Here is a 26,449-nt window from a genome sequence, read left to right on the forward strand (position 1 = left end):
TATAGGGGTGTTGGAGCATACACTTAGTCCTCAAGCTACTTGCAATAAGCCTAACCGTAGCGTCAGCTCTTCACGCTACTGTTTTTTTTCGCCTCATTTGCCCTCAGTAAGCGGCAAACTCTGTTGCGAACTCAGCTCCCAAGCCCAAATTCACTTGCTGCCGGACGTTAGGGAAAGCTGCCGTAAAGGAAGTGGATAGTGTTACTCAGGACGAAATATTCACAGTTACTCACAGTGGGTAAAGAAAACTACTTTTTTAACCACAAGCTCGCAAAGAGAATTCACTTAACCACTCTTTCGTGGAGCCGGATATTGAATTCCTGTCACGGAGCTTGCTTCTCCAGGTAGATTTCACCCTGCGGCGGTCTATAATAGCTGCTGTGCTAACCACGCACGCTCTGTAAAGCGACACGTCTGGGCACAAAAGTAATCACGCTAATTAAACGGCCCTACTCTCCCGGCCTGAACTAATCTGTGCAGTCAGCTGGAAGGCATGGCTTGGGGAATGTTTTCTCATTACCTGCGGAACTGGCTGCGTCTAGACTCTAATTTCAGGAACGCTCGTAAATATATGAGCGCACATTTGTCTTTTATAGTTGTTCGCTTTCCAGATTCACTGTTTTCAGAAAGATAAAAATCGGCAAGCCAAAATGCACACAAGTACGAGAAGTTCCAGTACGGAGAGTATAACCGTAGAATGCATTGAGTTCGAAGGTTTTCTGTTTTGGCAATGCAAAAAGAGGCCGTAGTCTGCACTCATTGATGAGCTAAAATGTTAGAAGTCTGACGGGGCACAACTGTGAGCTTGATAAAAGCCTCAGGCTGGAGCTGCATTAAGGGAAAAGGCTTTAGCATGGGAATAAAAGGGATTTCGTTATTTCATTACCTAAATGTGTATTGATAACTTTTCTTTGCACTTATTGTTAAACCACGCGCTCAAGAGATTTAAAATGATGGGACCTCTAGCTTTACAATAACTTGGTTCTAAGTTTTATTTTAGGATTGCCTAAACATAACAGCTTCCATAAAACGTTAAACGACACTAATGAAAAACAAGAAAAAACTTCGGCCAGGCTTTCTCTAGTGATTGAGTTTAGGGTACTTGGAACGGGAACCGTTTTCAATGACACCAAAACGAACCACCGCGGCATGTTTCATTTTATTTATTTTTGCTTGCCTTCATAGTTTCACGAGGAAAAGTAAGAAAAAAATGGGAACTTGTAAAAGGAACGTGATGCCCGCTGGGACTTACACGTATGATTGAAAAGGCGAAACCTCTTTACAAGTTAAGTTGTTTTTTTGCGTAGCAGATAGAAAAATTAAGAATTTCAAAAAGAGAGAGAAAGGATGTTAAAAAGAAACGTTTGACGTTTATAAAGCACCTCGTAAAACTACGAGCACAACAAAACAAGATTACCCCCTGGAGACTGGTATACGTCGTGGTAGAAAAATATAAAAATATTCTTTTTTCTATATTAAAGATCGAGAATATTAGAACTGAGCATTTCCTGGCGAAGTGACGTGTTAAAGAAGAGTAAAATAGCTGCCAAAGATGGCAGCCACCGCAGTGGCTGCCCCGCGGTGGCTGCCATTTTGGCTGCCATTTTAAACCTCTTGAATACCGCGGTGGCTGCGTGGCTAGGAAGAGTGGTTGTTAAGCTTATGTTCTGGCAAATATATCACAGCCACTGCAGCCAAATTAGATTAGATAGAAAATGCAATATCTGCCTTGAGCTAGCGTTTCCACACTTATGTGCGACGGGCTTCAAAACACGAATGTAGCTTCAGAGTATAGGAAACGCTTCCTTTGTGTAAGTCGTAAAGAAGAAGGTTTTGCTAAATTGTCTTTCTTTAAAAAGATTGCAATCTGAAGCGGGTGGAGTGGTTTTGAAGTAACTTACGGAAATAGTGACGAATTTGTTAATACACGGTTTGACAATTCGAGATCATGGGTGGAAGAGAAAAGTGATTTGTGTTCCCAAACAGACAACTCAGAGGTGATTTCCGAGTTAGGCAAATGATATCTAAAACAAGGGAAGGCTAGAAAAGGGGCAGTAGGAGTTTGTTAACTACACGACGTTAACTACACGACGGTTAACGGGAGACAGACGGAAACTACGACGGCAAGCGCGCACTGACAAGCCTTATTGACGGAGATTTAAAAGTTTACATAATTGTAATTGCTATTTTTATTGTACGATACTGACAGCCTGCATCTGCATCACATACTGCCTAAAGCAGCTAGGACGTGAAGTGGAAAGTTTTCTGCAACTTCTTTTCATGATCGGGAAATTTTAACAAGCTTATTCAGCTCTTCCGTTCGCAAACCGCTACCTTCTAGCTCTTGAATCGTTTGCTTCATTATATTGTTATCTGGAGACAAAGTTTTTAAAACGGCATGCTTTAGGATAACCACTGTAGACGGTTGCAGCTCCTCCTCCAATCTCTGTCTAGTGTCTTGCGCCTATTGAGCTGACGCCCAGACTTTTTTGCGTTACCCTTGCTTCAGGCACTTCCACTGAGTGATTTCTTGTACTTCCGTTTCTCAATTTACTTCATATGAAAGCAGGCTTAAAAGAATTTGGTCTGGGCTTCATCACAAACAGATCAGTAGTAATAACAGAACACTATATCCCAAAACAAATAGTAATTTGCTGAGCAGTGCGCGCAAAGATTTTACATCCCAGGAATCAATATTACGATTTAAAAATTCGAATAAATGCCTTGGTAGCCCCGATACAGTTTGATCTCAAAAAATGTACAGCGAGTGAAGAACAGTAATAAAATGAAGTGTGCGATGCATAAATAACAGTATTTCATGTAGTTAATCAGAAAAGGAAGAAAGCTAAGAACGCAATGCAGTGGAATAGAATGACCGTTGTGCCAAAACACAGCGTTGAAAGTGTGACGAAGAGAAAAATTTTTCCTGGACAAGGGACAGAAAAGAATGTGGGCAGGGGGCACATCTACGCTTCAAATCGGATGGAAGCGTAAAAACGTTCGGACATATAAGAAAGTATATGTACAGACATCGTTTACACCTGCTGCTTTCAAACGAAGAGAATATCGGCAAGCAAGGAGTAAAACACCGGTGAATTTCCCTATGCCAGTTTTATTGCGACCTCAGTAACGGTCCTTCATGCACCGATGAGCAAAAATAGAATCAAGACGTCGAAAAAAAACTTTCTGAACAATTCCTTACAGGACGCCTAGGCTAACCGGAATTTGAGTTCCTAGTGGAGTTTGTTTTGGACTAGATGTTTTCGGCTCGACCGCGAACTTGGGCCCCTGGATGAAGACTTGGCTAATGTTGGGCATCATGACAATGTCGCACGTGTGGCCACTTCAGGCCACATAACCAAACACTATAGGGACTGCAAAACAGAAGAAACGGAAGAAAGTGACAATGAAGCCTGTGAACCGCTGTACAGGGAATTCAGCGTGAAAAGAAAACATCATGACGCTCTGACAAGAGAAATAATGGAGGCACATATGATTGCAAGATTATAGAATGTTTGTATAAGCGCACCTTCAATAGCATTGTCACAAGAAGAAATGAAGTATCTTGATTGCGAGATTTGACACGTGCCACATTTCCACCGGTACCAGTTACTTCCATGCATGTCTTTGTGATTTTTGTGCATTCTTTCCTTTCTGGTAGCCAGGAAGCACAAAAGCTTGCTGGCCGTCCAATAAAATTCAGTTGTTTTGGACACTGTAAGGCATGAACTACAGATGCCCACCCCTCCACTGCTCCCGTCCTTTCGTCAAAAGTTAAGCGTCGCGAAATGACCAGTGGGTTTGTCGTGAATCAACCTATTTCTCAAATTTAAGCCTCAGCATGGGAACTGTTTTGTTCATATGGTTTTCAACTTCTTTTTGATTAGCTGATGCGAGAATGAGGTAATTGCAATTATTTTTATTTTCAGAGGCAAAGTTCTTGGACGCGCCGTAGTAACTTAGACGACTTGAACTATTTTATCTCTAAAATGAAAACCCTTAGCTAAATCCTGAACCTCCAAAGGCGTCACGAGACGTTTTGCATCACTAGAGCTTCAATAACTGTTTAAACTGTTTAAACTGGCAGAAAAAAGTAAGCGACGGACTCCTTGTGGGCATATGAAAGGTAGCAGAAATAAATGTACTGGGTCAAGCCTGAACACTCTTCAGGGAGTTCACGAGAAGGCTAAGCACGTGAAAGGTTTTTCTTTCCTAGAACATTTTTATGCTCCAATTAATTAGGTATATTACCCATCGGATTTCCTGCTGAGCTCGAGATAACAAAGCTGCGAAGACAAGGTAAATTGAAAGAAAGATATAGACCATAGTGTGTTAGCTGCTGTCTGCAGTACGAGTGAAGGACCGCTCTCGCCTTGCAACATGAGCAAAAAAATAAAAAACAAAACGAGCAAAAGAAAAATATAAAACGCGAGAAATAAATATGTGAAAAACGTATATCATAAGGGCAGCCGTAGCGCCGTTCACCCTAGGCCTCTTCCTCCTACCAGCGAGATAGAGTGGAGCTATTTACTCGCTGTTCCACCTTAGTGAGCAGGTTGGAAGGATCGCCAACGGCAACAACAGATATACGTCTCTGTCGAGGTTCGGTGCCCGAAGGAGGGAGAAGCCGGGCCGGAAACAAAGGCGGCTCTGCTGTCTCGCCTCGCAAGTGCACCGGTGCACGGCACGCCCAGGTTGTGTAGCTGTTATCGACCGTCGCCACGCAGTTCCGTCCGTGACACAAACAAGAGGCGTTCGTGCGTGCGCGCACGATATAGCATTGCTGCGACGGGCACCGCTTTCTTTGCATCAGTTGCTCGAAATGCTTTTATGGGCGCGCAGCGGTTCCTATTTTTTGTTCCCTCTACATTCAGATGCTTTTCAAAATTTAATGTGAAGTGGATAGTTCCTGTAAAGCGTGAAATGTGCTCCTTAAACTCTTTTCTTTTTAGTTTGAAGGTCCTCATTTACTTTCGTGACGGAGTAAACTTAGATGGTCACGCAAGAATGCAATGTAAACTGCTTCGCAAAGCGCTTACTTTCATCTAAATAATAGGTCTAATACTGTTACCACGCTTCGCTTCAGACTCTCACAAGCGTGCCGTTTTCGTGATTAGTCTTTTTATTGCTTTAGAGCATTTTTCGTGGCTTCTTAGTTGTCGAATTATTAATTAATGATTGTTAAAAGATTAAAAACGACGAAGGAGCACAAATTTAGAAGATAACGCTAAATTTCAGATGAGCTTTATTGCACGCGGACATGAAACACATAATCTCCACCAAGGACTCCAAGGTGCCACTTCGTTACAAAAATTAATTTAGAACAATGCATATTTAAATAAGAAGAAAATATATTGTGTGGGGCAGTCACGACATCGCATAATATTTTGTTTAGTCAACTACTGTGATATTGGGCGTTAAATTACGTTATAATGTGGCGAAGTTCGCATTCGTTCATCTGCTTCAAAGTCTTCTCGTTTATTTCTTATCACAAGCGCGCTATAATATTTTTTTCTGGTTCTTCGTGGTAGGCGAGATGTTTTGCTGATGTATCCACGAGACTACGAGCTGATATGCCAAGAATAGAGATCAGGAAGGCGATGAGAATTGCTCGCGAAGGTGCAGCAGATGAATTATCTGGAAACGGCGCGGTTCCGCACAACCTTCATCCTGTTTTCTGCAGCTGCCAAGTGCGCGTGTCTCGATTGCCGTCTATGCGTTAGTCTCTTTCTGTTTAAAGCAATAAGTGACCCAGTAACAAACTAGTTTTTTGAACTCCGGAATTCCTGCATTTCCTGTTAATTTATCGCCAAGGTGAAAGTGTCGCTATGAGAAAATGCCTGCCGGTCATTGATCCTCCCAAAAAAACTAAGGGATAGTACTAACGTAAGCTAACTTGCCTGGTTTAAGGGTCCAAAGGTTGCTTATATTAATTTTACCGACAAGAATACTTGTACGAGCAAGAGAAAGATGAAAAAGCGAACGACTTCAGTGACGCCGTTACAGAATTTCGGCAAATTCGCTGTATAAAATGAATATTTTTTTTCGAATGTTGGCGGTGCTGTGAATATGCAACTGCAAGTCGCCGCTTACTTCGCATTGCGTACGGTCAGCCTGTATGCGTGAAGCCTTCGTGTACACCAACGTAAGAGCCACAAGTAGAGAGAAATATTTCGGTATCATTCGCGCTCTTTCCGAGTAGTGACGCTGCTATATCATTACAAATCGGCTTCCCAGAATGTAGGTTGGTAAAGTGAACTTCGAAATATAGAATTTGGCGGCGTTCTCTGGTGATAAATACTATAATAAAGGTTCATGTATAGTTAGCTGGACTATACCATTTGGGTTTAGATTTTGCTCCTTTTCCTCAATAGCTTGGAGGTATACACTGCACAAAAATGACGTAACACCCATCGCGTAACGTGGGAGTACAAGTGGACAAGAATATCAAGGGCGTAATTTGCGACATTGTCAGTAACGCATACATCTTTTAGCGTAAACTAACGCGTTTTGTGTTCCTGAAGAATAAAAGATCAGAATAGAAAAGATTCTTGTTTTGTTCAACTTTCCTTTAACCGTTATTTCAATACAGCATGATCTTAGAGGCGTACTCACTCAAGACTCTGCTGAATGAGCGTTGTGCTTTAGTTACTTATTCTGTCTGTTAGGAAAGCATAGAGAAAATTTACAACAACTGGCTCACATAAACTGGAAGCGATAACTATTGGATGTGCTATAATAATTCACCTTGAAGCAGGCGTTGATCCAAACCCACCTATCTTGTCCTGCCCACGACACTCAACCTGTGATCATTTTTAAAAATTGCACAGATAAATTCTCGATTATGTACACTCATATACTAGAAAACAACGGTAGAGAAGGCGCTGGCAGTTTAACGAAAAGCTCGCTCTGACCCGACGAAGTCGTGCATAAATGCAACAAGATTGTCGAGCCATTTTGTTTTTCTGTCGGTTATGCTGCTTGCATTATATCGTGCATAAATGTTAACCTGTCTCCCTCGCCTTCGCAGAGGACCGTTACTCTCTCCTCGAAAGCGGCGAACTACTGGTGCACAAGACGACACCAGAAGACTCCAGTAGAAGCTACCGATGTCGGACGAGGCATCGACTCACAGGTCGCCTTACAGCGAGTTCTGTGGCTGGAAAAATTACTGTCACCGGTGAGTTGTCCGCTTACTACAACGCATGTTGTCTCTTAAATACAAATGAAATGCCCGATGCGTGTTCTGACCGTCATTGCCTGCATCAAATCTGTTCTTTAGTATAGAACTCCGCAAAAGCAACGACACTGAAGGCGCTAACTTAGCACCAAGATATCAGATAGCGTTTTTATTTATTTTTCGCTGTCCTGATGTTCAATAGTACTCCAAGAGACCAAGCAGGCATTGTGGTGATGGATTTTTTAAAGCCTGCGCTGCATGCAGACACGCATCGCTTTCAGCTGAGATGTGTAAGAAGCCGCCGTTTTGCGAAAACCGAGAATTGATATTCTTATCTAATAGTGCGATTTGTTTACTTTAGAAGCCGCGTCGTTTGTATCGCCTTAGACCCGCCAATCTGCCTTCCTCTATATCCATTAGGCGTTTGGGCCATCCGTTAAAGCAAACATATTTTGACTCGTTCAATTATTCCCACACACCTTCATAGAATATATACTGCAGTAGAAAATGGTTTCTCTAGTACATCAGAACCAAAAGGTATACTGCGGTGGGCGGGGCCAAGCGCCAAACTGATTCGATTATTTTTTTTTGTTGGGTTTATGTTACCCTACACCTACGAATACGATACATGTGACGCTTACTGAGCACACACTAAAAACATCTACCGAAAATATGCCCAGATGGGCCTGAAATTCCTCGTCCTTCAGCGTATTCCCTGATGAAAATTGAATTTATCCATCAAAACTGAATAAATAATTTGTGCCGACCCAAGGAGGCTTTTTCCATGCGCAATGGGAATATTTTTTTTAGTTGTAAAGATAGCCTCTGGGTATAGATAGATTTTACAACCATATAGGTCTTAATAGGAAATTAATGAGAACTGTTTTACTTACCTAAGAAGGCATATTTTTGGGTCGTCTGCTCTTCTTGCAGCTTTTCTTTAACCTGCCGCAGGCCGGTAGCCTTTAACCAAAATTCGAACTGATGCTATCCAAACTTTTCCTACAGTGCACATTATGCCTTGCACAGAAACTACACTATATATTGCAGTAGCACAGTCCGACACTCAGGGTGATGTGGATGAAAGAAGAATAAAACTAAGGTGCAGATGCCACCTGACGAATCAGGCGGCATAAACCAGAAAGGTAGATCACCAAATTACCGAGACAATGCACGCTATAGACAGAGCGGCGCGGCGACGGCAAGCCGCAGCACAATTTTGCACTGGGACGTAGAGGCAGCGATAGTGGCTCGAGGTATCCGCGGCGATGGGCCGGTGGACACGTCTGGACAAACTGGCGCCCCCAGCAAGCAAAGGAGCCAGTTCATGCCCCGGAGATCGAGACTATCATTGTGACTAGACCTGAATGCACCAAGCACCACAAGCACCGACCATCGCCGCCACGCAACACGGCCACAGCGCGCGGCACCACCGTCTGAACTGTCCGAGCAGATGTTTGAGGGAGTCCGGTTATTCATAAAACAAGCGCCCTCAGGTGCGTGACGGACAGGGACGCGCACACCCAACGCTCCTCTATAAGAACGACTAGCGCGGCCGCACGAGTGCTGCATTTGGCAGCGTAGAGGGCACAGATGCGCGGTAAAAAAAGCCTGGGCTTTCGTCGTCGGCGCAGTGGAGTTGGATAGCAGCGCGGTTGCAGTGAAATTGGACGCAGAAGGAGCGGCTGAGAGCGGGACGCGGTGAAGGTGTGTCCAAAGAAAGGCCGCCTGCTTAAACGGCTCAGTGGAGCTGAATCTGCGCCGGGAACGATGGGGTCTCGCGAGAGCGGGCGTCATGGCTTGCACGAGCAGGGAAAGAGCCGTTAGGGCCAAGATAGCAGATGCCGCCGTCCACCCGCCTGCAGCAAGATGACGAGCCCGTGGGGAGAAGTGCCGGCCTGAGTAGTGTGCGGTGCACGACGGTTCCAACGAGATTATACCTGGTGGCGCCAGTCTTGCAAACATGCTTCCCAACGGCGCGCAACTCCCATCGAATCACACAGAGGCTTGGTAACCTTTTATGCAAATCGTAATGTTAATGCATTAGGCGAGCAGCGACGTTGCCGCGAGCTTCGCAAGCAGCACGCGTGAAGTGTTTGCTATTGAACCAATCAAAACTGGTCCCTTCACGTCATATAGTGCGCTTCACACAAATACTGGGGTCCACCAGTTTCGGTATAATCTCTACACACTAAACACACCGCATTTCATATCGTCACACAAAAAAAGCAGAGTCGAAAATTGTGGAACAAACTGCGGCGCCCGCCAGTGTGAGCAGCTATGCTCTCCTCCTCAGAACGATAGGGAGCAAGTCGCGGCCGCGTGCCGCACTGCACGCGTTTTTCGCTAAGTTCTTGCTCCTATTCCCAAAGTTCACTTTCACAGCATATTTGAGGTTCGCATCTTGTGCAAGTCTTAGGAGTAGTTCAGACTTAGGAAATGAAGCGGCCTGCTTAATTAATGGCATTCCAGCTATCGCAAGAGTGTTTAGAGTCCAACAAGATCAGCAGTGACCCCCGAGCAGTTGGTTCACGAGAACTTGAAGCGTTTTTGTGGTTGTGCCCATGAGATATAGATGTTTTCTCATTTTTCGTGTTGTTACCTGATTAGTAATAAAACGCGAAAATAACGTTTCATTCGACTGTCAGCCTATTTATATCGTTCATGTGTTCCTACCGTTGATAGTGGGAGCATAGGATGCACCCTGTTTAAACTGAAATCTGAATTAAGCTTAAATAGAAACGGACCCTAATCTCCTAAAGGGAATTTTTTACCAATATGATGTAAAAATACGAGTCAAGACGAGAATAAAATCGAGTCATGTTACGCATATGCATCCTAGATTGGCGACAGGTGTACAATCAGTAGATTAACCTGTTTTATTTCGGAGATACAGAATACATGCCTTGTGGGATGAAAATTAAAATGGCATGTTTTTCTTTGAAACCAGCACTTCAGTAGATTCGTGTTTAGTGTGTATTTATCTCACGTCACTGACTATCGGAAACAAATCAGGCTAGTTTTGGCATTCCTTAGGCTTCCGGAAAAGGCTTAAACCAACCAGCCTGGGCTTGTCTTCATACACTTTCACGCGAGCCCACGCATCCCGGCTTTCAATCAAGGAACGGCTGCAGTATCCGGGCTACGTGTTTGAGAAAAGTATCTCAGAGGACGTGGGTGGACGGCGCCAAGGGGGCGGCGGGAGCGCAGATTGCAGTCCGCATTACCGAAGTACGTGCTGGGAATTCGTTATGGTGCGAGGCGCTCCTGTCTCGGAGTCCAAACATACGCCGATGCATGCTCTCCTGTAAACAGAGCTTGCTCGGGCCGAACGTGCGACGGCAACTAGTTGGCGCCACGTTATCACGTACCAAGGAGCCAAAATACGATTGGCGAAGAGGCGGAAACTTTGTTTTGTTTTGTACCGGTCAAAGGAAACCAGTTTATGGAACAGTGGCTGAGAAAGTTCTCTAGATTGCAACACTGCATATAAGCAACACAAGTTGCTGTGGCGAGGGATTACTGCGCGTTTTTACTTCCGCAGTCGTCTTGATGGTAGCTTACTTGTTTTCAGCGAATCTTGGCACTGGCACGTTTTTTCTTTGCGTCCGCGGCGAAAACTCGCGTTTGCACCAGTGTTTAGATTGCAAGGGCGAAGTTGTGTTTCATTATTCAGGGCGATCGCCGTCTTCGAGTGCACCGAACACACGCGAGCCAGTCGTTCGACCGTAGATGTGCAGCAGAGGCCGGAAACGCCGTAGAAACGCATTGCTGCTTTCACTGGATAAATTATCGTTTGCATTAGCACGCTGCACGCTGCATTATTTTCCAAGGTGCAAGCTCTAGAAAAACACTCTGTTCACTGTTTCGAATAAGAAATTCAGTTTTATAGCGCTGGGTTTCATCTCTTTGAATGGAAACCTAACCAGCAACGTGTTATATATGTTAAGATTTTCAGTTCATCAGGCAACTGGAAAATATTATGCGACTAACAAACGTTCTCTCATAGCACCGTGGTAATGATACATTGCCGAGAAACAGTTATAATAGCACTACGGTTGCGGCAGTTTGCCGATATTTAATAAAGAAGCAGCCAATAGTTATGAGCAACCTTGAGGCCAGTGCAGAATGTAGAATCGGTGGTTTTCACGAACTAAACGGGGCGCCTCAATTAGTTCAATATGGCGGCGCTTTGGAGGAGAGCTCGTGGGGTCAACGTAGGTAGAATCACTGCTTAAGTTTTATTGCGGAAGCAATACTATACGCCAGGTCTAACCGCTCGTCGCGGATGCCGTGCACCCCCTCCCCCCCTACAGAGCCGGCGCTGCGCTTAGCAGGTGGTGTGACGTCAGCTCTCTCCGTTGCTATACGACGCGTGACGTCAGCTTACTCCCCGCCGCAGCTAGGAGGGAGCCGCCCTTCGCGTGTGCCGTGGCCCCCGAGCCGGCGCAACGCCTAACAGGTGGACTCTCCGTTGATATGACGACCTCCTCGCCTTGCGCTCGCTCCGTGGCGTTTCACTGGGATATATAGCGGTACGCTACACGTAGGTTCGGAACAGTTAATTTCTAAGGCAAAAGATAAGCAAGCTGTGAAGAATGTGAGAAAAAGGTTGCAACGTGCCCAGGAAACAGAGGAACAATGAGAAGAACGATTGCGAAAACGACGAGAAGCTGAAGTAGCTAAGCGAGCTTTCTCAGTTCAACCAGGTTTAACCAGAGCTAAACCACAGCCAATTTTATTACGATCAACTCGCGCTTGTTTGTAGACGGTGGCAATCTCATTCCAGGCAACATTTTTTCTCGATTGAGTAAAAGAAATTACAAGGGAAGTAATAGATGGCGTTACTGCGTTTCAACACGGCCGGCGCGAAATCGATGTGGATGACACACAAGGTGTGCTCTGGAGAGGGATTCGAAACTTTTGTCTTCAACGATGAACAACTTTCTACAACGGCTGAATAAAAAACCTAGGTGGTAAGGGAAGCAAGAGCCTGAGATGGTGAACTTTTTATGCTGCTTTGCCGAAGGCAATTTCGTCCCTTGCTGTCGCAAGACTTTGAACATATAAAGCTGCTTCCCTTTGTGCTTTGCCGTGCCTACGTGCTCTGTTAACCATCGGCTACTTTGAATAGGAAAATAAATATATAATCTTGCGGGCATGCGAAAGGCGAAAATTATGTGGTCTCTTTTTTTGCGCGTGCTGTCTTCACTCACCACGTCTTTCACCCGATTTTAATTTTTTCTTGCAACCAGCACTTATGTCTGACCGATTTCACCGAGAGCCAGGACATCACGATATTAAAATGCAAGAGTAAAAATTAAATGAAACAGAAATGAAATCTTTATATCACCACTCCTCCCTCTCATTAAGTAACAAAGGACGGTGCCGTCATTTCCGAAGGCTGTAATAAGGCCCATAATTACAGAAACAGTCGCGCAGAAAACTCTTGCCATTTAGAGTGCCGGTCGGTCATGTGTGCGGAGTGGTTGTTTGTATAAAAAACAGCGCAGTGTATTTACATAGGCCCTGCTAGTTCACGCTGCTGATACTTTTACGGATATTGCCTGAGTGAGTGAGAACAGCGCGGGCATTCACCTGCGAGCGCTGCAATACATGAATATTTCGGCTTATCGTCTCTTCTATTTTTTTTTTGCAGGTCAACAGTTATATGACTGCAGTTTTGCGAAATATTATCTAGCAAGATTTTGTAAGCAACGTCTGAACATACTAGCGAATCACTAAGGCATCAGATTAAATAACACTGTTCCGCATGTGGCGATCAATCTTGGAATATTTCACGACGCCGCTGCAACGTTGCGTTCAGGAGATGTTGCAGTAGTACTGAGGCTGCGCACGTTTTGCTGATATTGCATTAAATGGCTTCCCTAGTGTGCTGTGGAGCCTTAACGCCAGTATAGAGCAGCACAGAGTTGAAAGAGAAGCAAACAGTGTTAAGAAGCGGTCCTTCATTTTTTTAGTCCTCTAAGAGGAGAATGCTGCTGATAGCAGACCTGCAAAATAGATAATTTGGTAACAGGACAAAATACAGACATTGCAAAGATAGTACCTACGATGTGACAAAAAGTCAGGAAAAGCTCGATAAGGGTGGAAAGCACTCGTTTTAAAATCGGTAAGGCCCTCTTCATGATCTTAGAACCTTTGGTAGAACCAGCTAGTGATGCCGACGCAGAAAAAAGAATGTATTTTTTCGCAGACGTTTTCAGCGGCTTTTAAATTTATTGTACTTGCTAATAACCGGCAAACACAGGCGATTAGCGCATAGTGGCAATTGTTTTCTTGATTATGTATCGGCTTTGTTTTGTTACCTTCTTTAACTGTGGGCTGGGCGTAAATATGAACAATATAGACAAACTATTTTGTACTTTGCCGCCCGAGCGTTTATGCTTGAAATTTGGATGGGCTGTTTCATTTTTTTCGTTAAACCTGACGCACATGTGTCGTGAATTGCAGGGAGCGGCGAAGTGTCTATTTCCGCTACCACAATCTCAGCATTCCACACTTACGCCCCACAGTGGGGCACAAAAAAAATTCTCTCCGTGTTAAGCGGAAATAAGTAAATACGTATCATGAATGAAACAAGCAAGAGCAGACGAACTTACAACTTTACAACTTGGGACGAAACAAGCTTTACAACTTGGGACCCCTTTCTTGCTGCAGATGCGCACGCCACGACGCAAGTCAAACTCGCACTCACCACTCCTGAGGTGAGGACGAGGGTAGGAGGCCACGTCGACATGCCCTGCGTTGCTCAAGGGTATCCGCCGCCCCACTACACGTAAGAAATACATCGAATTGTTACGCAAGAATAGATCGAGCGTGAATTCTGTTCTTTTATTTTGAAAATAAAGTTGACCATTATTATATGACAAGCAGGAGCTGAAAATATGCGAAAAGATGCAATTTCTATTACCCAAATTACATCCCGCTATAAATGCAAAATCACATAAACGCGCAGAAAAGATTGCTGTCTCTGGGAAGGTCAAAATAGTTGAAAACAACACATTACGAACGTCTTTTAAGATGTGATTCATTGTAAACGTTCACTGACCGTCCCTAGTTTTGGTGCAGCACACTACGAGCACGATGTTAATAGCTTGCACCGAAAAAGTCAAGTTTTGTCTCCCCTGAGATAGTTTCGTTAGAGCTAAGAGGAACAGACCGTTTTATACTCATTGATGCTGGAGCACAAATTCTGTTTGTTATCAGTCTTTTTGCGCATCGTGTTTACACGGCAGTCATAAAATCCCTTTGGTTCTAATGAGTGGAAATTTGGCAGACACAATCTGAAACAAACTATGCAAGGCCCACTTTCATTATGCAGCTGGTATCGACAAGACGGGACAGGGAGGCGTTCCTCTGTCACAGAGTCGCACCGGCTGCAGTCTTCCAATGGCGTACTCAGCATACGCGGAGTCAACGTGCAAGACGGTGGTCGCTACGTCTGCGTCGCCAGGAACAGTGTGGGTGAACAGAGGGTGGAGACGGTCCTTACAGTGGCAGGTGAGCCCCAGCTGACCATCACAGTCTTGAAATGCGGTCTCGTTTACACGAGCTCGACGCTAGCGGGTCGAATCTCGTCGCGCCAGATATCGAGATGACGAAACGCGGGTTCACACTGGCGAGTCGCAAACGTCGCGCTACCGGATTCGGTCAGTTAGTTACGGTTTCAGAAGCACTGTGAAAGCACAAAGGGAGTGTAACAAATCAATTTAAATCGGTCGCGCCGCTTCCGCGACTCACCAGTGTAAACCCGCTTTCAGCCCAAACCGGCTGCGTCTACACGAACCCGTTTCTGTCGGGCCGAGATCGCTGCTACACCTAGCGTCTAGCAATGAAATCACGCGCATACGGTAAAGGAGGAGGAGGATGAAAGCGCAGACGAACATTTCGCGGTTCCCTGCGCAACTCCAGCCAGCCCAGAGAGGAGGCGATGGCCCGACAATGTAGCGCGCTTGTGTTCCTTCCAAACGCGTCGGGCCAAGTCAACTACCGCCTGCAATCGGGCTGACCTCGTCCGACCCAACGGGCGCTTAGCCCGACCGCCTAACGTTTCATTGAGCACGACAGGCTGAAAATCGACTTGAATCGACTTGAATCGACTTTGTCGGGATCATGTAAACCTCCGTCGTGTCTCTGGCCAATGCAGCTGCTGTTTCACGGCCGGGGGGGGAGGGGGGGGGGGGCTTTACGGCGGTGGGTTCTGCCTTTAGCACTGAACACTGTGTAGGCCTCGGCTTGTAGGGTGGTGCCACGATGAAATTATTACTTTCTTATTTGGGACATAACAATAGTGGGGCCTTAGCTGGCACACGAGAGATTTAATAGGAGAGAGATGGCGAAGCCTTTTGTGTTGCAGTGGCCGTAGCTAGGCTGATGATGATGATTCATCACAAGTGGGTAGATACACTCGACTATTTCTTGCCTGTACTGTAGAAACCAGTCCCCCTAAAATTTTTGCGAAATACCATGCGTAACGTTGACTCGAGCCATTAGTCCTCAGTCTACTTAAATTATTGTCATTGTTAGTCATTTGGTTTTGCTTCAAACACAAAATGCTTCTTACAAGGCATCCTTAAAGAAGGGGAGTAGTCTACCTAAGGGAATTTTGGTATAGTTGTACTTGATATTGCAACTCTTTCTTCTGTAGCATAAGGAGTTGTTAAAAATGCGGAAGTGTATATTAAAAGCCAGCTCGTCTTGGAGTATTTTTGAAAAGATTAAGGAAGATAATTGATTTCTTAGGTGCCGAAATAAAACCTAGAGCTAGAATCAGAAGCGCAAAAGTAAGTGATAAACAAAAAGAAAAGAGCTACGAAAAGGGTACTCTCTGCTTATATAATATGCTGACATATAAGAAAGGTAATATTTATTCAGGTACTCTTTAACAATTTCCCGCCTCACGGAAAAAATCCATCGAATACCTGATGCCTCGCGATTTGCCTGTATAAATTTCAGGCATGCCACAGTGGCTAAATGGTTATGATTTTTGGCTGCTCAGTCCATGCTAACAACAGGTGTGAGCCATATCTCTGTGGAGACAAAAGGCAAAAAAACTTCCCTTTACAGAAAATAAGGTCGACGTTTCAGAAAACCATGTATTAAATTTTATCCGTACCCTTCAATGCGGCGTGGCTTGTAGCGCGGATGGCTGCTTCCCGCGTGAAATTCATCAACCGCTTACGTACAGAGAGCGAAAGCCATAGACTAACCCAATAGCCTCAGTGGGTATTATTTAACGAAAGGGATTCAAGGGTTTTGCTGTCCTCGTTTTTAGGAGGTTCACTGAAGGACAGAATTGAGCGTATTGGGACACATAATTTTCCCACTAGCAAAATTTGTAAATCTGGAAAGTGTCAGTGGCTCCCATTTATTTTTTTCTTCCCTCCGACTCCCAGTGCCCCTGAGTGCGCGGCTGGAACCTCGGCTGCAGACGGTGGCCATCGGCATGCCGGCCGAGTTCAACTGCAGCGTGGAAGGGCAGCCCGTGCACCGCATCACGTGGCGCAAGGACGGAGCCCAGCTGCTGCCGGACGGCCGCATCGAGCTGGTGGCCGAGGACAGGCTCCGCATCCAGACCGTGCGCCGGGAGGATGCCGGCATGTACCAGTGCTTCGCCACAAACGACCGCGACTCGTGTCAGGCCGCTGCCACGCTTAGGCTGCACGGTGAGTCTTGCCAGCATTCATGCATGTGCCGCAGGAAAACACGCACTAAAAGCTTGAAATTACCTGATGCAATTTTAGACCGCTTCTAGACCAGCTGTGGAAGGGCTTCGCGTGGTCTCGATTAAGCGGGTTCTATATTCAGTCACAGCAATATAATGAAGCAGGTGGAACCAAGGAACAAGGAGGCAAGGAAATTGTATTATTCACTTTTTCTAGTTAAAGTTTGGCGCTCGAGAGATAGCGTATTGTAGAGATATTTGAACGCACCTCATTGGCTGCCCTATTCAAGTGCAAACTAGCTATATTAATCTTTACGTGGGCCAGTCCCATGGTGGTCTGTGCGACAACAAGTTAGGCCTCTTTCGATTGCCGTCAAGCAGTGGCTGGGGCTGTGGTTACCAAAGTCAGCATCGTCTTCTAAAAACGAGGGATCTTACACTCCTATACTTACGAAAGCAAATAGCCGCCATTCTTTGTCGGCAGTGGAACTCAGAAGCTCGGTTAGCCGCCATATGTAAACCTGTGAGTACGTTTCGCACTTTCATAGACTGGAACTGTATGTCATTTCTAACGGCATTTATGCTGGAGAGCTTATGCGCATTTATAACACCGTAAAAGACAGACGTCCCTTTTATCGTTTTGCCTCGCAGACATTTCTCCGACGCTGGTTGACACCTTCGAGCCGCTGACGGTGAAACGGGGAGACCCTGTGTCACTTCTGTGTCGAGCGCGTGGCAGCCCAGCGCCAGAGATCAGCTGGGCCATCGACGGCGACTTTCTGTACCCTTCGCACCGGCTCAAGATTAACACCGAGCGGAGTGCCTATCGAGTCGAATCCATCCTGGCCATATCAGAGGCACGCTTGGAAGACAGCGGCGAGTACAGTTGCGTCGCTCGCAACGACATCGCCACCGAGTCACATACTGCGAGACTCGACGTCCAGGGGCCGCCTTTCGTCCGACCCTTGCGCAACGTCACCGTAGTGTCTGGCACCCAGCTGACGCTACGGTGCCCCTACGGCGGTCACCCCATTGAGTCTCTTGCATGGCACAAAGGCAAGTTGAAATGATGTTGATTTTCAGTGCCATCGGCAGCTCTATTTCAATTCCAGCCAGAATTCTTCCTTCGCAATGGGAGCTGTTTTGACGTCTCGGCTTCTTTACCCGTCATGAGATGGCGCCGCTTATGAAGAACGGTGGCTTACGTCATAATGAAGCCTGCTGGAAGGGCTGTCGAGTACTTATCTGTAAAGCACCGCCTTACTCACAAGTGAACGAAATTTTTTTGTCTATTTCCCGTGGCGTGTAGCTAGCTATGGGACAATGTCCGCTGAGTGCTCGTTCCCAGCAGGCAAGGTCAGCAAATTGAAGAGCTTAAAGGCGTGTAGTAGTAGAGGGTAGGAATTACAGGCTGGCGTTGAAATCACAGAGGCGGTTGCGTGCACAGAGAAGTGCCTGATATGATGTGAAATACAGGCAGATAAGTGTATTCTCGATAGCGCTGTTTGCTAATATAGACGTTTGGACATGGTGGTCTGATATGAGCGTACAGTGCAGTGCAACGGGAACACGGACAAATCAAGAAAAAACACATACGCAAATTTTAAACTTCACTGTAGAAGAGACTCATTAAAATAGTTTGATATACGGCTGATAAAAGCTTCGACATTAAAACACTTTTCAAAAAAAGCCACGTGCTGAACTCGCTTCACTGAAGAAAACGCTTTCATGAAACCTAAAACATACAAAAAGTAAATGCCTTAATATGCATCCTGACCTCATCTTAAAAAAAAGGAAAGTGAAACGTTTTCAAGACAAAGATAAAAAGAGTATTTGCAAAAGCATGCGCAGTAGGTAGGGTTCCTAAAAGATAATAAGGGTAGATAATGCGCTCTTGATGACCAAAGAGAGAAGCTGCAAAGGCTTGATGGCCGCTGATCGAAATGACGTGCTCGTTTCAACATCGGCTTGCGCATGAGGTTGGCCGCTCGCTTCCTGCTCATCTCGCTGCCCAAAAATTTAATTCAGGCTGTCACGCATCAATTTCTGACTTTGCATGGGGATGCATTTTATCTCTCTCGCTCGGAGATGCTGCTGTATTCTGTTATTTTTTTTAGGGATAGCTACATTACGGCAGCATTTCGAGCCTTCAGCGTGGCGGCGCCGTGGCGGTGTCTGCGCCGTGGCGGTGTCTGCGCCGCCACGCCGTATCGTGGTGATCGCGTGGTGCGGAGCAGCTGCCGGCGGTGTGGTGCCGTGGCGGACCACGTGGTTCGTCACGTGGTTAGTCACGCGACCAGCCACGTGGTGCGGAGAAGCTGCTGCGAAACCGAGCTGGCACAGCTGTGCGCATGCGCCGTGTCAAGTGGGACGAAGATGAAGAAGGAACGCCCAGCGAAACGGAGCGGCGAAAGACTGACTTTGCAGTTGAACTCAGCAAGTTCCACTCGGCCAGCTGTAGCTATAGCGTCGCTTCAGGTTTAACCAGAGCTAAACCGCTGCCATTTTTTTTTTTCATTTTAACGCTTACGCAAGCAGCACAGGTAACTGGCCCAATATTGCAACAGGATGGTTCAATCCTGGTCCTTTGTAGGACCGGCCTTATCCAGTACGGTTCCAATGGTGGGCCAATTACCTGTGCTGCTTGGGTAATCCTTCCAGCTTGTGCAGGTAGGACCAGAGTTTCGAGAGCTTTCAGAAAAGGAAGCTGTGAGATTCACACCACCTGTGAGTACACAACGGATTTCATTAAAGCGGTACAAAACAAAAAAACTCGCCCATAAAGGACAATTTCTCCGCAGTATAAACGTAAGAAGAAACTGGAAACACGGACAGGAGTGAACCCGAGCTATTCAGATAGGTTGCATACTGCTTTTTTTTTTAAATTGGCAATACACCTGAGAAGGACCTTAAGCTGGAGCCGTTGAGGAAAAAAATATTGAAACTTGGTTTGAAGTTATGAAGAAGTATGGTAACTGTGCAAACGAGGGAGCTTGATAAAAGAGGCACCTGAAGGGAGGGGAGGAAAGTTCAATTCATTTAATGTAGGAGGAAAAAGTTTAGTTGAAGCAGGCACCTCTAATTTTCTGAAGGCAGACTTGACAGCAAAAAATTGAACATGATCTGTTTTTCTTTTTGTATTTTGGGTCATGGAAACGAAATTCTCTCACTTTTCGGCTTCTCCAATGCGGCCTCTGGAGCGAACAAACAGGTTTAAACTAACAAACACCATGTTCGACTCGGAGAGTAGTTGAATAAGGACGAGAAAGGTCAAGGTTGGGAGTTGAAGGGAACGATTGCGCGTAAATTTTTTATTGTTCTTTTTGTCTCAAATTTTCGTTTAAAAATTTCAGAGTAGGTCTAATATCATAAAAGAGAAATAGAGAGCAGCTTGGAGAATGCATCAGAATGGGTTCCTTTTTTCTGTTTGTTGTGCACCTCACGTAAGGTGAAAGGCCCATTCAAGAGAAAAAATGTAAGCAGTTCTTTCTTTCTCCAGGAAAGGGCATTTGAGATTCAACGAAACACACATTTCGAGAGGCAGAGCCGTTTCGTTTAAAGAGGGGCCGGAGTAAGGAAGGACCCAAAATGGTCTTACTCTGTTCAGAAGTGTTTTTATTTTTGTACCTGGAAGGAAAAATGGCGTTAGAAATGGTGGTTTCAAGTGAACGTGTTTTTCTCGAAACACAACCGCTTCAGCCGGAACGCAAGGGGATTCGCGCCTAGGTGGTTCTCACAAACACCGCTCCTTCGCAACGGCTCTGTGGTTCCGCAAAGCACGTGGCATAATCACATGAAGGGAAAAATATATGGAGGTTAGGCGGAGGATGAGCGCGAGCTGGTTTCTTGTGCTTTTGGCATGCAGCGTCGCATACCGATGCCACATGCCAAAATTTCTTTCTCTGCAAAATTCTCTTTGTAAAGCTTTTTACATAAAGACGTTATTGAAACGGGAACCGGAGCACCCTGGTTCAAACACTACCGCGGCGGAACGCAAAAGGCGCCCGTGTGCTCGCATTGTCAGTGTAAGTTAGAGATCGCCAGGTGGTCAAAATTATTCCGGAGCTCTACACTACGGCGCCTTTTGCTCTCTTTCTTGTTTAATTGCTGCTTTCCTCCCTTCTCTCATGGCACAGTTGGACTGTCCATTAAGAACAGAGACAGTTACTGCCTGTTTCATTTCACCAAAACCAATTTTTATTTTAATTTCTGTCATAACCACGCATAGGTTTGACATCTTGGCCTTACGAGCTGGTGCTCTAAAATACGTTAGGAAATAGTTACGACGTCGAGAGGCCCGTGTACTTTGCGATGTCTGTGCATGTTAAAGAACTCCAGGTGGTCGAAATTTCCGGAGCCCTTCACTACGGCGTTCCCTCATAGCCTGAGTCGCTTTGGGACGTTAAACGCCCATAAACTATAAGCCATATTACCACGTAAGTAAGAAGGCATATTGGGGTAGAGATTGATCCATGGCACAATATACTGTCTTGTCAGTTTTCACAACTGTTATTACCTCGAGGTCCGAGCTTCGCATCCCACTAGTAATAAAAGTGGAAGAAAAATGCTTGGTGCAGTAATGGGAAAAAGAAACGCGAGAGAGGAACAACATTAATGCGAATTCGATTTGGCTAACTGTTATCGTATAACTTTTTTTAAACATAATCTGAACATGACTAAGCTGACTTGGCGCTGTACTCTCTGTGTTCGGAGATACACAGGCGCCTGCTTAATTTCCTGAAATCACTGTCCATCCCCATTTCTTTCACCGTGGTCAACGCAGCGGGGCTGGTGCTGCCTATCAACTACCGCCAGTCGGTGGACACCAGAGGACGCCTTCTCGTGCAGCAGGCACAAAAGCAGCCTGACGAAGGAGAATACACGTGCGTTGTCACGGGAAAGACGGGTCTCGTGGCGAGCGGATCAACATACGTGTCCGTCGTTGGTAAGTGTTCCGTTCTTGGCACTCAAATATGCAGGCATGACTGCCGAAGCATGCATCTTTGTTTGCTTCTTAGACATTTTGCAGTTCTGCGTTTTGTGATTAGAAAGAAAACCTGACAGGCAGAGTGGACAGTTTAAAGATTACGAAACCTATGCTGCGGCGAACTTCATGTGTTATAATTTATGCGTTAGGAATTTCTGCAGTACTTATAAACTGTAATCTTGTTGTGTGGAGAGAAAATTCGCTCCTTTTTGGAAAATGCATTTTGGCTACCGCCTCAGAATTTACACATGCTCAAGAACGATAGAAGAAGACAGATGTCAGGAAGAGATGGTTTGATTCACAACTTCCTCTGCAAGGTTTACTAACACTCATTTCTTTTGGGAGGGTACCAGACTTCATTAAACAGGCGCTTAGAAAAGAAAAGTGTGCATACACAAACTGCAACAAAACAACTACAGCGCACAATGTCTTTCGTGCCTATGAGATCTCCAGACAGACCACGGCAACTAGATCTTCGTTTAACGTTCTGACGAATCAAAGTGAAGCTGTGTGTGTTTGCAATCAGCAGAAACACTTTGGCATATACTAGAAGGAATAGTTATAAATAATAATAGTTTTAGCGATAATGGTACCTAGACAGCTGAATTTAAATGTACACGAATTCACCAGCAAATCCTTAAAGTGGCAATCTTGAAATACCGAAGCTGTTCATAGTAACAACATTAGAAATAAGCTTTATGAGAGATCAACAAAATTTTTCGACGTGCGCGCCTTTGCTGAACAATTACGGCTGAACAGCTTAAGTTTTCTGGCTGCTGGCGTCGCTCGAAATCAGCGCGCACTATCGACAACTGTATCAATCACTTCTGGAATAATAGGCGCAGCCTGGGGCGCATTAAGAAAATTGGAAGGGACACTTAAGCTCCTCCTTAAAGACATGGCGGGATAGAGTAGTGGGTTAGTTGCAACATATGCAGAATGTCATCCTCTATTCTATATTCATAGATCCCTGGGTGTACTCGTATCCTTCTTTGGCGCAGTGGCACAGCGGTTAAGCAATGCGCCACAGCCGTGCGGTGGCAGGTGCCCCCAGCGGTAGGCCTTGTGCGGCCGGGTTGAGCTTCCCGAGCGACCAATCTTTAATTTACCAGCCACCTGCCACGATGGGCGGCTCGCTCATATCCGGTTGGCTGGCTATCATGACGCCGCAAGGTCACGCGACCTATTTAGACTGCCTGCCTTCTAGGTTGTCCTCTGGGGACCACCTGATAGAGTCGTGCTCGTGATTTCACGCTCAAAACGACCACGCCGACACCGGGTTTTTTAGACAACGAGGCCTTTAACGCTCTCGCGTGAAAAATTTGCAGTAACTATGCCTTTTTTGAATTTTCTCCGTTCTTTTGACACACTACAACGTCCTAATGACGACGTTTTAATAGATATGCTTCAATTAGCTGTATTGTTACTAAATGTAATAACTTCCTCTCAGTCGAAGTTGCTTTCGGAAAGAAAAGCGGTCGGGACTCCTCTTGCGTCCGGAGAATGAATGTACTATGGATACACCGAGGCAAACTTGTTTCTTCGTGGTAATCCTTAAAGACTGTTTGCTGTGTGCTTGTAAGCCTGATTACAACAAAATCGTACAACTGGAAGAGACTGCGGGCGTCGGTCCTTTCCTCACAACCGCCTCCTTAGGACGCTAACGTGGCCGTTTGAGAAGACACGCAGGTGTTCGCTTGATGAGGGGCGAGCTTTTCCTCTGCTCGTAACAACCTTGGCGAGTGACCTTGTTGCAAGGTCACTAGAAGGAAGGAAGGGAGGAGAGAGAGAGACAGCGGCGATCCCAGTGGACGGCTCCGTGTTCATTTCAATTACCAAGAATTCATTAACATGCACTAACAGTATCGCACAGCACACTTGCGTCTTTTGTATTTGGCCTCCATCAAAACGCGGCCACCGCGGCTGAAATTTGTGCTGCTTACTTTTCCTCCAATGCTTAGCGTGAAGTTTTGGAGCATTGGAAAGTTTTGATGCTGCGAAAAAATAAGCCTGGAATTACACCAGGCCAGAAATCAAAAGAAAAATAAGTCAGTAAAATATGATAACAGTAATATGTATTGTTGCTATCGCTACATGACGAAAGGCCCTGGAAAGCTCGTGGGATTCTGTTTGAATTAGGAGCCGCTGTATAAGTGACCAACGAAGAATTTTCTTGAAAACGGAGGCTTTGAATGTTCAAAAGGTGTAAGGCCACCTGGCAAAGGAACCATGTGCGCTTTTTAAAGGTATGTAAAATGTTGACCTACAATAAGTGACCCTCTTTCGAGGAAAGAGTTAAGTAGGAACTGCGTAAACTTGCCTATGTGTTCATTAATATGGCGTTTTAAGATCCAATATTTCAGCCGTAAAGGCCAGCCTGATTTTCTGCCTGTCATGTATTCAGTGCGACGGGCGCCTTGTGAGGTTTATGTTGTGGTGGCTTTACATACTGCGGGGGAAAGAAATGTTTCCTTTTTTTCTTTCATTGAACTCAAGGCCTATGAAGTGGCCCTAATTGTTTGCGTCAAGAAAAAGTCTCTGCCCTTTCGGTGTTACCCTGTTCTGTTCAATTCCTGCCGTTCTGAAAACTATTTGGCTGCATTTCATCGAGGCTTAACGAGTGCTTTGTAAAGCTGTATCGTATAGGCTCCCATTAGGGCACCTACAACGAGGCCAGAATGCCCTAGAGATCGCTCAGTCACCGAAATACATGTCTGTTATGATTATATTTTATAGGAAAACTACGCGACAACTGTTTCTAAGCTCCGCAGTCCCCCCATGTGCCTTTCGTTCTGTATTTTTTCCCGTCTTTAGATCATTTTGTTTAGGAACATAGCGAATGGAAGGTATTGGTGAAGGGGGTGTTGTGATTACGAGATTACGACTCGGAAACTAGGGTCCCGGAGAAAGACCATTACACAGTTGCATTTCCAATCTATCTGAATGCAACGCAGATGCCACCACAGCTTCGATGATGACTAGTACAACAAGCCAGGAATAAAACGCGAACAAGGCAATCGAGTCACGGACAGCAAACTAAGAGACACTTAGCGAGAGAAAGCTCCATACTAGCTTCGGGTAATTTCACTTAGAAGACGCGAAGACTATTTTTCTGAAGTATTAATCAACCTCGGTTGTGTTTCGTCACAATGGAGCTAATATGTTGTCTTTTTTGTCTTGCGACCTGAATTTTCTTGTTCGCGTTTCACTCGCTGCTAATAGTGCTTCTTGGGTGTTTGTCTCTTTCCTACGCTCCACAGTCGCCCCAATTATCGATGATCACTTCTTCCCGGACGTCATCAAGGTTGAGGAGGGCAGCCGGTCACGACTCATGTGCTCCGTGTCCAAGGGTGACCCCCCGCTTCGTTTCCGCTGGCTCAAGAACGGCCTCAGCATCGGCTCTCACGGCGAACGCGTCATCGAGACCACCGACGACTCGTCCATTATCAAGTTCGGTCGCGTGCGCTTCGTCGACAGAGGGCGCTACGTCTGCTTCGTCTCCAACGACGCCGCCTCCGTCAACCGCACCGTGGAGCTCGTCGTCCACGGTGAGGCAGCTTATTCCGCAAGAGAATAAGAATACAAACTATTCCAAAAAATTTGGCTTTCTGCTTGTTTAGAACTTTAACACTGAAAGATGCTTTACCTTAACCATTCCCTGTGCCACAAATGCACCCACTCCCAGGTATATATATAATCATCGAAATGATACAGGAGTTTTATTGTTGGAGTTTCATTGCAGGAGGCACACTGCCTGCCTCACATGCTTCTTGCGGCTTAGTCCTACGCGTCCAGTGTTGCTATCTGGTAGCTGTTAAAGGCGGGATGTTTGATTACAACACTATTGAGCCGGGACCATTTGCACCAAAGCCCTTTATACAGTTATGGCTGCGAAATCGGCTGTTCTTCAATAAAACATCGTCCCACACATCTCGTCTGAAAGCACTGAACGAGAAGCCGCTCACGGAATGGCCTGTTTCAGTGTATCATCACTCTGGGGAGTGCAGAATGCATATAAGCTAATAGCTAAATCAGGTTGCCAGCTTTTACATTTGTGGTGTTCATTGTGATATAGAGCTGAGGCTGTGAACGAAAACAGACCATTCGTGTTTATTGAAGTTATCAATGCTCAGCCCATTCTCAAATTACCTCTCGAAAACATGCGGTGGTGACCACAACAGTATTTCGATTTTTGGACTTTTCTAGCATACATACGCTCTGTCTCCGGTAAGAGTGGCCTCTTCGCGATTTGAACGTGATAGTCTACCGACACAGTCTAGTTTCTATTTGTCCTCTGTGTGTGTTTACAAATTATTAACAGTGTTTCAACAGGGCACAAGTGATTATGGCGGAGTGTTGGCGGCGAATGCACCAAGAACCTTCGATACTAACATTTGAACAATTATGCTCATTGGTTTTCTTGTATGTATGAATTTTATTCTTTTTCGTTTTTGACTCTCTTCCTGTTCAAGTGAGTCCTCGTTGGAAGACGGAACCGCAAAATATCTCAGTCATTCTAGGGGCCACTGTTTTATTGCACTGTTCATCGGATGGTTATCCGACTCCCTCTGTAACCTGGAAGAAAGGTGAAAGT

At 45.5% G+C, this 26,449-nt stretch overlaps 1 protein-coding gene across 1 annotated transcript in view; it reads left to right on the forward strand.

The window, feature by feature from the left end:
- The window catches only part of LOC144128642 (cell adhesion molecule Dscam1-like), an 87,669-nt gene that overhangs the window by 36,413 nt on the left and 24,807 nt on the right, over positions 1-26,449 (forward strand). The window contains exons 5-12 of the mRNA XM_077662191.1: positions 7,031-7,180; positions 13,862-13,979; positions 14,526-14,704; positions 16,600-16,869; positions 17,520-17,924; positions 21,652-21,813; positions 25,116-25,403; positions 26,328-26,447. Coding sequence (XP_077518317.1) covers positions 7,031-7,180; positions 13,862-13,979; positions 14,526-14,704; positions 16,600-16,869; positions 17,520-17,924; positions 21,652-21,813; positions 25,116-25,403; positions 26,328-26,447 — 1,692 coding nt within the window. The remainder of the gene's footprint in view (positions 1-7,030; positions 7,181-13,861; positions 13,980-14,525; positions 14,705-16,599; positions 16,870-17,519; positions 17,925-21,651; positions 21,814-25,115; positions 25,404-26,327; positions 26,448-26,449) is intronic.

The sequence above is a fragment of the Amblyomma americanum genome, chromosome 4 (assembly GCF_052857255.1).
Source record: "Amblyomma americanum isolate KBUSLIRL-KWMA chromosome 4, ASM5285725v1, whole genome shotgun sequence".
Lineage (NCBI taxonomy): Eukaryota > Metazoa > Arthropoda > Arachnida > Ixodida > Ixodidae > Amblyomma > Amblyomma americanum.